This window comes from Suncus etruscus, chromosome 4 (assembly GCF_024139225.1).
Source record: "Suncus etruscus isolate mSunEtr1 chromosome 4, mSunEtr1.pri.cur, whole genome shotgun sequence".
NCBI lineage: Eukaryota > Metazoa > Chordata > Mammalia > Eulipotyphla > Soricidae > Suncus > Suncus etruscus.
The window spans coordinates 16,903,629-16,918,444 of record NC_064851.1 but is presented as its reverse complement, the minus strand read 5'-3'; the positions used below and the strand labels follow the sequence as shown (position 1 = coordinate 16,918,444).

General features: G+C 49.0%; 1 protein-coding gene across 1 annotated transcript in view; it reads right to left on the bottom strand.

The window, feature by feature from the left end:
* ECE1 (endothelin converting enzyme 1) overlaps positions 1 to 9,159 on the bottom strand; it is a 133,797-nt gene extending 124,638 nt beyond the window's left edge. Inside the window, exon 1 of the mRNA XM_049771990.1 lies at positions 9,133 to 9,159. Coding sequence (XP_049627947.1) covers positions 9,133 to 9,135 — 3 coding nt within the window. The 5' untranslated portion in view covers positions 9,136 to 9,159. The remainder of the gene's footprint in view (positions 1 to 9,132) is intronic.
* Between the last annotated feature and the right edge of the window lie 5,657 nt (positions 9,160 to 14,816).

The window sequence follows — 14,816 nt, the reverse complement described above, 5'->3', positions numbered from 1 at the left end:
CCAAGTCTCAAATGGAGCAAAAAGTGATAGAAAGTAGGTCAGCACGGGGTTGGCGACACACAGGGACTTTTGAGGGGTAGAGATGCTCTCTATTTCTTGCTATGGTGATAAATATCAGAATTGGGCTGTGTGACATGCGTGGGGCATATGTAAATTAAATCCTGTTTAAAAAAACATTATCTTGCCCTCATGAAGGGCACTGATTGGGCCAGAGCAATAATACAGCCGATATTATCCAAATAACAGGAGCACAGATGAGCAGACCAAGACCCAAGATGTGTCCCTCATAATGTTGATAATAAAAGACGCTGCTATCAGCTGCCACCTAAATGTGCCTGGTCTGAAATGGCATCTGGGTTGGAGATCAGTACAGGAGAGGGCAAGGGAGTGCAGTTAAGGCTCTTGCCTTTCATGCTGGCAACCCCAGATCAATCCGCAGCACTCTATACGGTCCCCCAAGCACTGTCAGGAGTGATCCCTGAGTACAGAGCCAGAATAGCCAGAATAGCCCCTGAGCACTACTGAGTGTAGCCCAGAACCTTCCCCCAAAGAGTAATGCTATCTGATTAAACTCTTCCAAGTCCTGTATGAGATAGATGTCAATTCCTCTGCATTCAAGATGCGAACTGCAAAGCTCAGACAAGTAACACAGCATATAACCCTAGAGCAAAGCGGATGGAGAGCCAAATGGTCCCTTTACTCTTCCAGGGCCCACTTCTGCTCTGCTGACAAGCCATCACCCTGCCCTCCTCTGCCCACACCTGCAGGCTGCCACCCCCACTGCACCCCTCCTCCCCAGGGCTGGAGGGAACAGCTCATGTGTGTACTGAACTCTAAAATAGCTGCTTAGGAAATGTGTCCTTCCTTTCTGTGCCCTCCTGTCACCCAGCTGGGAAGTCATTCCAACCCTGAGCCTCCAATCCAGAGTGAAGGTGCCACTGAAGCTGAGTGGCTCTGTGGGCTGTGGTGTGGGTGTGAGATAAAGAGAATTAAAGGGCTCTGGAACTCCCAGAGTGCTTGACAGTTAACTCTGGAGCTCCCCCGCCAGCTTAGGGGTTGGTGCCCAGAGAGAGCTCCAGGAGGAGAGCAAGAGGTTAAAGTCCCCACCCTTGGCTCTAGTTCCCAAGTTATGCAATCCAGGGTCTAGATTCGGAGAATCATAAAATGTTTATTTGGAATAACAACCATTTGTTCAGTCCTTCTCCTGGGCCAGAGTGAGCAGGCTGAATAAATCCTCATCAGTGACCCCCCCTCCCCGAATTAGGATCTCATTTGACACAAGAAGAAACCAACACTCAAAAGGGAAGTGAAAGGAACCAGGAGGAGATGTGGCACTCAGGAGCCTGCCTCACACAAAGGAAACCTGGTTTTGATCCCCCCAGCACTGTCAAAAACAACAACAGCAAAACCCAGGAAAAGGATGTGTGAAGCACCCAGCCTGGGGAGGAAGTGACTGACATTCTGGGGCCTGGGTTCAGGTCTGCTCAATTTCACACGTCTGTGTTTCAACCAGCCCATTTCTTAGTTCTACACAGATTGGCTGAGAAAAGCCCCCTCCAGCCTGCTATTTCGACCACAAGATGGTACAAATGAGAAAACCCCAGGCCCCAAAAAAGCTTGCTGCTCACTACCACATCAGAAGTTGGGGCAGAGCTGGGAATGGGGGCTGGCCCTCACCCTTGGCCTTGCTTTCAGTCACACCACATGCACCTGGAAGGGCCTGAGTGCGTGGGAGGGAGGGAGGGAGGAGACTTCGGGCAGAGGTAAATATTGACATAATGGTGTTTACACTGTAATCCTACTCCTCCTGGCTGCAGCCCAGAACTGGCTGCCCTCTTGCCTTCCTAGCCAAAGCAGGCAAAGAAGAGAATGGAGAGCAAGAGGCAGGGGAGTGGGCGTCTGGGCCAGGGGCTGCTTCTCAGGGGCATGGGTCAGAAAGCCTAGGAGATCTCTAGCCAGATAGAGGGCCACTGAAGACCAAGAAATTCTAGGAGTTGGGGGTCTAAGCCAGGAGTCACAGGTTCAGGATAAAGTAAAATTTATGCCACCAGCTAGCAACAGTTGGTGAAGGGGAAAGGAAAAGGCTTTGGTGTCAAGGGCCGGGCAAAGGTGAAAGATTAATCAATCCTCCAACCTGGCCTATATCCAGCCCCAATCGGCTCCAAAAGCCACTGGCCTCTGCCCAAGAGTCCCATCCTTGTCCCCAGGGGTCTTCCCGGGAAGGGTGTTTCTTGCTACATGAGTGGCAGCTTGGGAATGAAGCCAGAACCTTGAGGAATCAGAAGGCAGCTGCTGCCTAGTTCCAGACCCCAGGTCCCTGTGACCACTGCATTGGGCCTTGGCTTTCACAATTCTCTAATATATATAAGCAACTTGCGGGGCCGGGCGGTGGCGCTGGAGGTAAGGTGCCTGCCTTACCTGCGCTAGCCTAGGAGACGGACCGCGGTTCGATCCCCCGGCGTCCCATATGGTCCCCCAAGCCAGGAGCGACTTCTGAGCGCATAGCCAGGAGTAACCCCTGAGCGTTACCGGGTGTGGCCCAAAAACAAAAAAAAAAAACAAAAAACAAATATAAGCAACTTGCTGGGGTTGTGGAACAAGCAGAGTACCCAGTACAAGGTGGGAGCTCACTTTGTCCTTCAGTCTTTCCACCTATAAAATGGGGGAGAGGGGATGCAGAGACCTTTTATTGGTTTTGTTTTTAAAATTTGTTTTATTTTTGGGTTTGGAGGCCATACTCTGTGATGTTCAGGGGTTACTCCTTGCTATGCGCTCAGAAATTGCTCCTGGCCTGGGGGGACCATATGGGATGCCGGGGAATCAAATCATGGTCCATCCTGGGTCAGCCATGTGCAAGGCAAAGAAATGCCCTACCACTGCGCCATCGCTCTGGCCCCTTAGTTTTTGGACCACTTCTGGCTCTGCATTCAGGAATCACTCCTAGCAATTCTTGGGGAACCATATGAGATGCCTGAGATCAAACCTAAGTTGGCCACATGCAAGGCAAATGCACTCCAGCTACTGACCTTTTAAAAACCATCCTCAATGGCTTGAAGATTTAGTAATTTAGTAAAGGGAAGTAAAGGATTTAGTAAAGGGAAAAAAAAAATCTTCTCTCCACCAAATTCCTAAATGTTCTCCAGGAAGTTGCTTTTCAGAGGTTATCACTGAGCCAAGACAGGCCATGGCTTTCCCAGTCATACATGTATCAGAGGTTCTCTAGTAGAATCCTCAGATTCTGTCTCCCAAAGCCACACTAATGGTAGGGTTCAATGTTGATTGTTTATATGCATCACCCCCAGAAATAGATCCTCAAAGATTGAAGAGTACCTGTTTTTCTTTCTCTAGCTAGAGTCTGGCTCCAAGGAGACATATATTCCTCAACTACTGCCAACAGATGCTCATATGCCATGTCATCTGAAAAGCCAATTTTTTTTTGGGGGGGGGTGTTGGGTCACACCCAGCAGTGGTCAGAGGTTACTCCTGGCTCTGTACTCAGAAATCGCTCTTGGCAGCTCGGGGGACCATATGGGATTCCGGGAATCGAACCAGGGTCCATATGGGGTTGGATGCACGCAAGGCTTACACCCTACCACTGTGCTATTGCTCTGGCCCCTGGAAAGCCTTTCTTGATACACACTTGTGGCCAAAGTGACTCTGAATCAACATCTCCAAATGAGTTTGCATTATTTTCCACCTTGTTTTTGAGTCATTTGGAAACTTGGCCTTTCCACTAGGTAAAATGTTTTGAATTGAAGAATACTGTTCAGTATTAGAGTACATGCCTCTCATACAGAAGGTTTGAATTCAATCCCCAACATAGCACCAAAATAAAACAATAAAAACCTGAGATTAGTGGGCCGGAGAGATAGCATGGAGATAGGGCATTTGCCTTGCATGCAGAAGGACGGTAGTTTGAATCCTGGCAGCCCAGATGGTCCCGAGCCTGCCAAGAGCAATTTCTGAGCACAGAGCAAGGAGTAACCACTGAGCGATGCCGGGTGTGACTCAAAAACCAAAAAAAAAAAAAAAAAATCTGAGATTAGGTTCAGAGAACTATTCAGTAGGTACTTGCTTTATGCGACCAACTGGCCCCGTTTCGATCCAAAGCACCCCCGAGTCCTCTATAAGCAACTCCTGTGCACCGTCAGGTGTGGCCCAAAAAGAAAGCAGCTCTCTGCATGTCTGCATGAAAGCATGAGGGCATGCTGGCCAATATCTATAGAAAAGGGAGACTTTTTATTTTGTTTTTTTGTTTGTTTATTTTATTTTTGTTTTGGGGTCACACCCAGCAGCGCTCAGGGATTCCTCTTGACAGGCACGAGGGACCATATGGGATGCTGGGATTTGAATCACCAGCTGTCCTGGATTGGCTGCATGCAAGGCAAATGCCCTATCTCTCCAGCCCCAGAAATGGGAGATTTATGGGACCCGAGTCAATCTCCTTCTTTCTTCAATGCCCCTCAAGGGCAGTGGTACTGGCCACCACAATCTCTTTCACAGTCTCTCCAGCTCCCTGACACATACTGGAATCTCAGTCTCGTGCTCTTTCTCCCTCTCCACTCACAGCCTGTATGAGTCTCTAGACCAAGGGTGGCGAAAAGGATTTTGACCTTCACTCAAAATGGCAAAATGCAATATGTGTTTAATATATTATTGTGAAAATTATATGCTTTTGTGTGAGTGTCTGTTTTGGCAGGTCACTGCGTGGTGTGGCTCTCTAACTCTCACAGTTTAAAATTTTGGCTCTTGGTGTTAAACTTGTTTGCCATCCCTGCTCTAGACATACAGGCCTGACCATGGCATTGCCCTCTACCTTAGGGGTAAAACCCAGTATCTTTTCCTTTTTTTAGGTTTTTGGGCTACACGCGGCGGTGCTCAGGGGTTACTCCTGGCTGTCTGCTCAGAAATAGCTCCTGGCAGGCACGGGGGACCATATAACCAACCACCTTTGGTCCTGGACCGGCTGCTTGCAAGGCAAACGCCGCTGTGCTATCTCTCCGGACCCAAAACCCAGTATCTTTTGAGGGAGTCCACACCCAGAGGTGTTCAGGGCTTGCTCCCAGTTCTGTGCTCAGGAAGGGATTGTTCCTAGTGGTGGTGGATAGAGCACTGTGTGGCACCAGGGATGGAACCCAGGCCTCCCATATGCCAAGTTGCTGCCTTAGCCTATTGAACTCTCTCTATCTGACCCTCAAACCCCAAATCTCTAACATGACTATCCCTGCCTGTGCCTGCCCTGGCCACGTCCTACGCCTCATCATCCCCAGGAGCTTACAGAAGAATACACCCTGAAAGCTCCATGTTTCGCCCTGTCTTGCTCAGAAGGCTTTTCTCCGCCCAGAATGCACTTCCAGGCTCTGTTCACTCCTGAGGCGACAGCTATAATGTCATGTCCTCAGGGAGCCTCTCTGATCCAGAGGCCAGGCTCCCTGCTCCCTGTTCTGCTCCCCAGCACCCTTTGTGTCTCCTAGGAAACAGTAATTGCACAGGCAGTTTCCTACTCTGCATCAAACCCTGCGTCAGCCTCCCTCCCTGGCACCGACTGTAGCCCAATGCCTCCTCAGGTGATGAATGAATGAATGAATGAATGAATGACTCTCTCTGACCATAGCTTACTTCATCAACGAAGAAGGAACACTTGGGAAAAAACTCAAAATGTCATAAACATTGGCTGATGGGTTTTCCTATCTGGGGGCATCAAAACCAGACTTCAGTCCAGCTAGTTTGAGGTTACCTAATGCCCGGCCAACAGGAAGCCCTTTCACTCCTGTGATTATGATTTTCCCCCTGGTAGGGCCTACACGCTCCAGTTGGGAAGTATTTATTTGTTCCTTAACAACATTAAACAACATGCCTCTTTACCCAAAATGGCAGTGATGCAAGGAAATGCAGCAAACAAGGTACAGAATCAGTTCTGGCCTCCTAGGGAAAAGGACTCCGGTATGCTGGGAATCCCACTTAGGTTCAAACCACTTGGCATGCCTCCCCCCCACCCCCCAAAAAAAGTAACAATTTCCCTCAAGTTCTTAACTATTTGCAAAGCATTTCTACATTGTGTCCCCCTGACAGGCAGAGGCAAATCCATCTCCCTCAGTAGAAAGGAGGGACAGAGAGTGGGTAGACCTGACCCAAGGTCACACAGCAAGTGGTGGCACATCCAATATTCAAAAGGAAGCACTGGACCCATTCTCCTTCTTGGAATAATTTATAGAAATGATTCCTAAACCCTTCATCAGAGTTTTCAGCTCAGTCCCTAGCTTGGAACCACAACAGACTGGGAATGCGGGCTGTACCTCTTCCCCCCAAAACTGTCTGCCTGGTAATCCTCCAAGCATCCCAGAGGTTTGTGCTTGCTCTGGCATTATTTTGTTATGTGACTCTTGAGAGATTTCCTTTACTCTCTGGGCTTGTGCATGAGGACAAATGGAAATAGGAGATCTATATAAAAAGCCTCCTTAGAAGGGCCAGAAAGATAGTATAGTGGTAGGTCATTTATTTGCCTTGCACAAGGCCAACCCAGGAGATGGTGATTTGATTCCTGGCATCCCATATGGTCCCCCAAGCCTGCCAGGGATGATTTCTGAGGGCAGACCCAGGAGTATCCCCTGAGCGCTGCTGGGTGTCACCCCCCCCCCCAAAAAAAAAAACTCCTTAGAACCCTTATCCTTTCAGCCTGATTGAGAGGGTCCATCCAAAACTTTCAAAACAGCACAGACTCCTTGTAAAAGGATTACATTCTGGGTAAAGAGTGAGGGACCATGAGGGAGGAGACACAGGCAGTACAACAGGAAACAGCCCACACACAGTTTAAGGGGCACTGAAGCAACAGAACTGGGGCCCAGGGAAACTTGCTGGATTTGTCTGAAGCCCAGAAAACAGGCACTCCTAGGGATAAACACATCAGCAGCCCTGCATCACCCCCACCTCAGGAATGAGCCTAGAGTCTGGGGAAAACCAGAACCACAGGGCCTGGGAGACCTGACAGTGGCCTCCATGGCCCCCCACCAACGGGGTGAGTTCAGCACTGAGGGGAGAACCAAGCTGCCAGCATGCATATCCCTTACAACCAGGTCCCTTGCCGTAGTCTCCCCACTCCCCTGGCTCTCCAGGCCCTCTCTGGCCTTTCCCAAAATCTTTTCTGCACTCACCCCTTTCTGACACATGGGTTCTCCATACTAGCATTTTCTTTCCAGTTCAGACTGACATGCTCAGCGCAGTGCTTGTGTCTCCCTCCTCTGGCATTGTGTCAAACTTTCCGAGAGAGGCCCCTTAGCTTGAGACTCTACAGAGATGTAGAAGCTTCCAGCACAGGGTTTGAGACTATTCTTCCTCCCTAGCACTGGGCTGGGCAGAGTGAATGATGGTGAATGATGACACTAAGGTTCCCTAAGGTTGCTGTCCCCTCTTCTCCAGGGGCATGCTATATCCTTCCAGACAAGATAGCAGCAGTAGAGAAAACTCTACTCTAGTGGGCGAATACAGCTAAACTCGAGCAAAACCCTGTCCCTAAATTATCTCTGGCCTGACCTTCAGCCTGCCCAATCAGATCGGCCTCATCCCACACAGCAGAGACGCTGTGAGGCAGAGTGAGAACACTGGACCAAAGTCACAGAGTTGGGATTCTGTGACTGTTTGATGCCAAACCTGAGGGCCTTCCTAACATAGCAGGATACTCCCTGGATTGCCAGACTCTGATGGCCTCTGGCTCCAACGGTGTCTAAAAGGAAAAAGCCCCTCCCTTCTTTTCTGGCTTTTTGTTTTGTTTTGTTTTGGTTTGGTTTTTGGTTTTGGGGCCACAACCTGGCGATGCTCAGGGTTTACTCCTGGCTATGCACTCAGAAATCTCCAGCCCCCAAAAAGCCCTTTTTTGCAGTTAACTTTGGTCAGCATGGATTTGGAAGCAGCGTGGATTCTCCTACCTTAAATGACCTTTCATGGCCAATACCTGAACCCTTACAGGAGACCCCACAAACAGGAAACGTAACGTGTACATGGGACTGACAAGGCTGGCAATGCGCAGAAGACTTCTGGGGGCAGATTTCTGACCCGGGAGGCCTAATTTCATACTGACTCAATAGGAAAGCAGCAGGTGGAGGGGAGATAGAGTGGGGGCAGGCAGAATAGGTGGTAAAGGAATATGGTGAGAGGACCCCAGACTATCAATCAGAGCTGAAGAACTGCAACAGGTCCTGGAGTCACTGGGGGGCAGGTCGATAAGGGGTCCTATTCTGTCTCTCGCACTCCCTGCCCTTTCCATTGGCCATGTTACACAAAAGTAGAGATGCTGACCCCTGCACCCCACAACCCAGGAGGCTGGCATATGCCCGCATATGCCTCAGGTCCAATTTGCAAGGAAGGGAGTCTCAGAGGAGCTCTTGCAAAGGGGAAAAAAATGAGTCCAACAGAGTTGGTCCCTCTGCTTATACAAAGGGACTGGAAAGCCTTGGCTTTCTTTCCAGAGGTAACCCTACTCCCTAAAGGGCCCCCCACTTGCAAATCTAATCTGGGCAACCCAGAACCCACCCAAGAGACCCCTTCTTCCACAGGTCTCTTCTCCTTAAGTCCACTGTCTAGCCTGAGCAGGGCTTTCCCCCTACACTGACAGCCCCCGAACTGGCTGCCCCCACTCCACTCGCCACCCACGTACACGCCTCCAGGGGACCCACACTCCCAGGGGGGCGCTCTCCAGAGCCCTCCGAACGCGTTAAGCTCGGCCACCCACGATGCCCACCCAGACCAGCTCGCAGCCTCTGCCTGCCCACGCCACCTTCAACTTCCCGGGATGCCCACCCAGTGCATGCCCACATCCAGGCATGCATCTAGGACTTTGACTTGATCCCCCCAACACCCCCTTAGTCCGGTCCGGTTCGGTCCAATTAGGGTCTCCTAATATCCCAGCCGGGTCCAGGAGGCACTTCTAGATGGGGGGCAAGTGGACCCAAATCGCACCCACCGTGCTGCAACATACAAGGCTACTCCAAGACCCAGTCCGGCTGCCCAGACCCAAGCTCGGGCCCGGAGAGCCCCCAGCCTGCCCTAAGCGCACCCCCAGATCTCGCCGCGCCCAGCCCTCCGCTGGACCCCGGAGCGGGGTCCCAGTCCAGCAACCCGGCCCGGAGCGACACTCACCATAGCCCGACTCGCCGCGGCTGCGCTCCCCGGACAGCGGCCGTAGCCAGGCCCCCCCGGCCGTGCGCTCGGCTTGGCTGGGCTCTGCTGGGCGGTCCGCGGCTCCGGCAGCGAGTCCCCATCCCGGGAGGCGGGGCTAGAGAAGGAGCCAATCGTAGGGCGCGGGGGCCGGGCCGTGCAGCCAATCATAGCTCGAGTTCCGCTTTTACCCGCCCTCTCCTCCCACTCCCGGCCACGCCCCCTCGGCGCCGCGCCGGGTCTTTAACCCTTGCAGTGCTGGAGCCCAGCTCGCCTTAGGAGCCGGCTTCGGAAGGGGCTGGCGCGGGGTGCGATCTCTCCCGGCTCGGGGTGCGGGTTGCGGGTTGCGGGGTGCCTCTACCTCGGGGCAACCGACCTTAGGAGACCCTTTTAGGCGCGTCTCGGTTTAGGCGTTCAGATGTGAAGGGTGCTGGCTGCCCGGAGTCTCCGCGACCTTTGTCTCCTGCCTGGCGCCTGTTCTGGAGTCTATGACCCCAAGGCTAGCTACAGCTGCCTGCGTGTGTGTGTGTGTGTGTGTGTGTGTGTGTGTGTGTGTGTGTGTGTGTGTGTGTGTGTGTGTGTGTGTGTGTGTGTAAATAGAGGGAAGGAGAGAGGAAAAGGTAGAAAACACAAGATGGATTTTATGTGCTCTATGTTTACATAGGGAAAGACAGAAATTGACTATATTTGGGATTTGTTATTGCACGTTTCTGTGTGTGTGTGTGTGTGTGTGTGTGTGTGTGTGTGTGTGTGTGTGTATGAGCGCTCTCTCCAGGTATGGCAAGGAGGCAGAAAAAGATTCAATCTGGATGTATACAGTTAAGAATGCCAGTCAAGTTGAGACCAGAGCTGGCCAGGCACTTGCCTTGTACAGGGTTCCATCTTTGGCATCCCATGGAATTCATCATCCTCACCACCACCACCACACACACACACACACACACACACACACACACACACACACACAAACCCCTGGGCTCCAGTACCGCCTGGAGTAATCCTTGAGAATTGAGAACAAGTTGAGAACAGAGCTGGCCAGGCACTTGCCTTGTACAGGGTTCCATCTTTGGCATCCCATGGAATTCATCATCCTCACCACCACCACCACCACCACCACCACCACCACACACACACACACACACACACACACACACACACAGGGCTCCAGTACCGCCTGGAGTAATCCTTGAGCATTGCTGGGATTGGCACACACGCACACACACACATGCACGCACACACACGCATGCACATGTGCACGCGGACACAGGCCCCAGTACCGTCTGGAGTAACCCTTGAGCATTTGCTGGGAGTGGGCCCAAAAACAACTAAAAAGAACACTTGTCAAAGAAACTGTCTCTACATGTGTGTTGTTTACATATGTGGATCAAGTGAAAGGAACAATGTATGAACTGGGAACCAGACAGCTCTATGCAGACCAAGCAAGTAGATGCTCCACTTGGTCCCTGGAGCATTACTAGGAGTGATTCCTGAGGAGGGATTTTGGGTCCCTGTTGTAAGTATCCAGGCATCAAATTCTGTGGTTTTGTGGTGTGTGCATATGCACACCAGCACAAGTGAATGGCTGTGGCTGCTACTCAGTACAACAGTACATGCAGCTCTGTGTGTGTGTGTGTAAGAGAGAGACCTCTGTGTGTGGTGAATGTGTGTATATGTATGATACTTGTGCTGAGAAAGAGGAACTAAAGTATAGGGGCCAAATGAATGTAGGTTCAGGCAAGACAGACTTCCTGAAGAAGGTGAGCTGGGACCTTTAAAGGGAGGAGTAAAACTTCTTGACTCCAGAGCCTGGAGAGATAGCACAGCAGCCTTTGCCTTGCAAGCAGCCGATCCAGGACCAAAGGTGGTTGGTTCGAATCCCGGTGTCCCATATGGTCCCCCGTGCCTGCCAGGAGCTATTTCTGAGCAGACAGCCGGGAGTAACCCAAAAACCAAAAAAAAAAAAAAAAAAAAAAAAAAAAAGTTCTTGACTTCTTCAGAGGGAAGATCATAAAGCAGGGGAGAGGATACAGTACTGGCAAAATGAGTTGGCTGGAGACAGAGGTGCATTCTGGGAAAGGGGGCAGGAGCAATTGGCAGTAACTGTGCTACAAAGCTGGCTCAGAATAGCCAAGCAGGGGCCAGAGCAAATAGGGTGCTTGCCTGTACACAACCAACCTAGCTTCAACCCCAGTATCCCATATGGTCCTCTGAGCTCACCAGAAGTGATTCTTAAGTGCAGAACCAGGAGTCACCACATCGCTGTGTGCCCACCCTAACCCCCGAAAAAAAGAAAAAAGAACCATGTTTCTCTGAACTCCTTCACCCCTAAAGTACAGGAGGTGACTTAGGCTATCATCTGCCCAGAATAGAGTCCAGATCACTCTTTAATGTCTTTCTCATGCCTGGAAAGACCTCCAAGAGGACCAGAAATTGAAGCCCAGAGGCCCCAACTGTCTTCTTGTCAGCAGTGTGTGGGTGACTCAGTTTTCTCCTCTGTAAATGGGTTCTGTAATCCTGTCCACTTCCCTGTACAGAGCGAAGAATGAATGAGTTAACCTACATTCAGGCCCTTTGCAGACTACAACCCATGGATAGTGTCAAGTAAGAGTGCTTCATTACTAACAAGTTCAAAATAAGTAAAATTCATCATGCAGCCAGAAGTCAGCCTGGTGTTACCTAGAGGGAGAAAATGTCTGGAAGGGAGGATATGTATTTCTGGGTGCTGGTGAAGCTGTTTCCAGAAGGAGGGATTTGGTACAGGGGTAGGTTGGGCATGTAAAGACACTTTGATTCTGTGTGTCTTGCTGTGTATGTCATATCACAACAAATTGTTTCAAAAAAGAAAAGACCCCCACCTCAAACTCCCACCAGAGCAAAACACCCAACTCCACAATTTTTGAACTCTGCATACCGCCACACCATCCTAGGTTGTAACTGCACATTACTCCCAGCACAGTAGGAGCAGAGCAAACCCAATGGAGGAGACATGTAGAAGCCCACTACACTCGATGAGAGAAAACAAGAGCACAGAGGGTTCCAACAGTACCCAGCTGCTCAGTGAATCCTCAGACAATGGCTTTAGTAGCACCATTGTGAAGGTGTTTAGTGAGATCAAAGAGACAATAGCACAGTTAGTCAGCAATGCCAGCAGTGCAGAAGAAAGAACAAGTGCTGAAATGAAAAAGACGACAAGTTGAAACGAAGATCATGGAGGTGATTTTAAAAACTCAATTTTTTAAAACTCAACTTAAAAACTCTAAAGCAGATTAACAGCAGCTGAGCAAAGATCAAGGTGATCCAAGATGAAATGAAGGAAACCACTAGATAAAACAATGGAAAGTGGAAAACAGCCTGAAAATAATATACAGCGTGCCAGAGATGTAAGGGATGGATTCAAGAGGAGCAATATGAAAATCATCAGAGTCACTGAAGAACAGAAAAGAAAAGTGGATGAAGGGGCCCGATAGATAGCATGGAGGTAAGGCGTTTGCCTTGCATGCAGAAGGTGGGTGGTTTGAATCCTTGGCATCCCATATGGTCCCCTGAGCCTGCCAGGAGCGATTTCTGAGCATAGAGCCAGGAGTAACCCCTGAATGCTGCTGGGTGTGGACCCCCCCCAAAAAAAAAGATCCTTCTAGAAAATTGGATGAAGCAACAATATTTAACAATATTTAAAGAAAGCAAAGATAATCAAAGAAATCATAGGAATTTCCTAAACTTGAGAATGACAGGTACTGACACCCAAGAAGCCCAAAAGGTCCTGCAAAAGTAGATTCAACTAGGAAAATTCCGAAACACCTTGTTCTCAAAATGAAAAACTTCTAGACTAGAATATTGAGAGCAGGCCGGTGAGGTGGCGCTAGAAGTAAGGTGTCTGCCTTGCAAGCGCTAGCCAAGGAAGGACTGCGGTTTGATCCCTCCAAGTCAGGGGCAATTTCTGAGCACTTAGCCAGGAGTAACCCCTGAGCATCAAACGAGTGTGGCCCAAAAAACAAAAAACAAACAAACAAAAAAAGAATATTGATAGCAGCAAGACCAATAAAGCAACTTAAATACAAAAGAGATCCCATAAGACTCGCAGCAGGTCTATTAAATGAGCCAGAGGGAATGAAAGGATAGAGTTAAAAAAAAAAAAAAACTAAATGAAATGAACACCTCACCAAAAATACTATTCCAGCTAGATTATCATTCAGATTCGAAGGATTGACATAAAGCTTCAGGAACAGGTGACAGCAGTGCTCCTCAAACTTGTTTTGTTTTGTTTTGTTTGGGTCACACCTGGCATCAGTTCAGGGACCACTCCTGGCTCTAAGCCCAGAAATCGCTCCTGGCAGGCTCGGGGGATCATATGGGATGCTGGGAATCGAATCAGAGTCTGTCTGGGGTTGGCCTCATGCAAATAAATGCCCTACCGCTTTAGCCCACAGCAAAATATTTTAAAACCATTTTATTAATGACAGGGTAAAGGGTTATTACTATAAGACCCAAGCACTAAATAAAATTTAATACAGTATATTACCAGATATACCAGAGTTGAACATTTATCTAAGGAAATTAGAGTAGGCATTATATACTGTATTAAATGATTTTAATTTTTTATTTGCATAGGCTAATCAATCAATCATCACAAATTTACTTTTATTGATTTAATTTTCTGATAATTTCTTTTGCTGTTCCTCCAAGTTTTCTTGGGGCAAGCAATGCCAAATGGATTTGTTTTGTGCCTACTAAGGAGACAGGCTTGGCGTGGTGGGAACTGGGGACATTGTGGAGTAAAGATCATTATGCTGGTGGGAATGGTGTGGAAACATTGTATGCCTGAAACAACTATTAGGAATAAGTTTGTAAATCTTAGTGTTTTAATAAATATCAAAGAAAAAAAAAGGAGGGGCCGGAGAGATAACATGGAGGCAGGGCGTTTGCTTTGTATGCAGAAGGACAGTGGTTTGAATCCTGGCATCCCATATGGTCCCCCAAGCCTATCAGGAGCAATTTCTGAGCATAGAGCCAGGAGTAACTCCTGAGCACTGCCGGGTGTGACCCAAAAACAAAAACAGAAAAGAAAAAGAAAAAAAAGGAAAATAAAGGGGGCCAGAGAGATAGCACAGCGGTAGGACGTTTGCCTTAGAGGCCAACTGGGATGGACCCAGTTCAATCCTTGGCATCCCATATGATCCCCTGTGCCTGCCAGGAGAGATTTCTGAGTGCAAAGCCAGGAATAACCTCTGAATGCTGCCGGGTGTGCCCCCCAAAAAAAATAAAATAAAAGGGCTAAAATGAAAAGATGTGCTTTTCAAATGACTAGTGCAAGCTTGGCAAGAATTTGATTCTGGGAATTGCATGTTCCCCCAAATTCTACCTAGAATGATCCTAAGCACAGAGATAGGAATAGTACCCCTCTCCCAGTACCACTGATATACTCCAAAACCAAAAATGGCAAAAAGAAACTATAAAAATGTCAGATATACCAACACATTTTGGGGGAGTTTTGACTACACATGCTCAGGGATTAGCCCTGACTCTGAATTTAGGAGTGAACCCTGTCATTGTTAAGGGAACCAAAATGCTTGGTGTTGAGGATCAAACCACGATCAACTGCTTATAAGCAAATATCTTGCCTTCTGTACTATCTCTCAGACCTAAATCAATTAAAATGTATTTTGTTT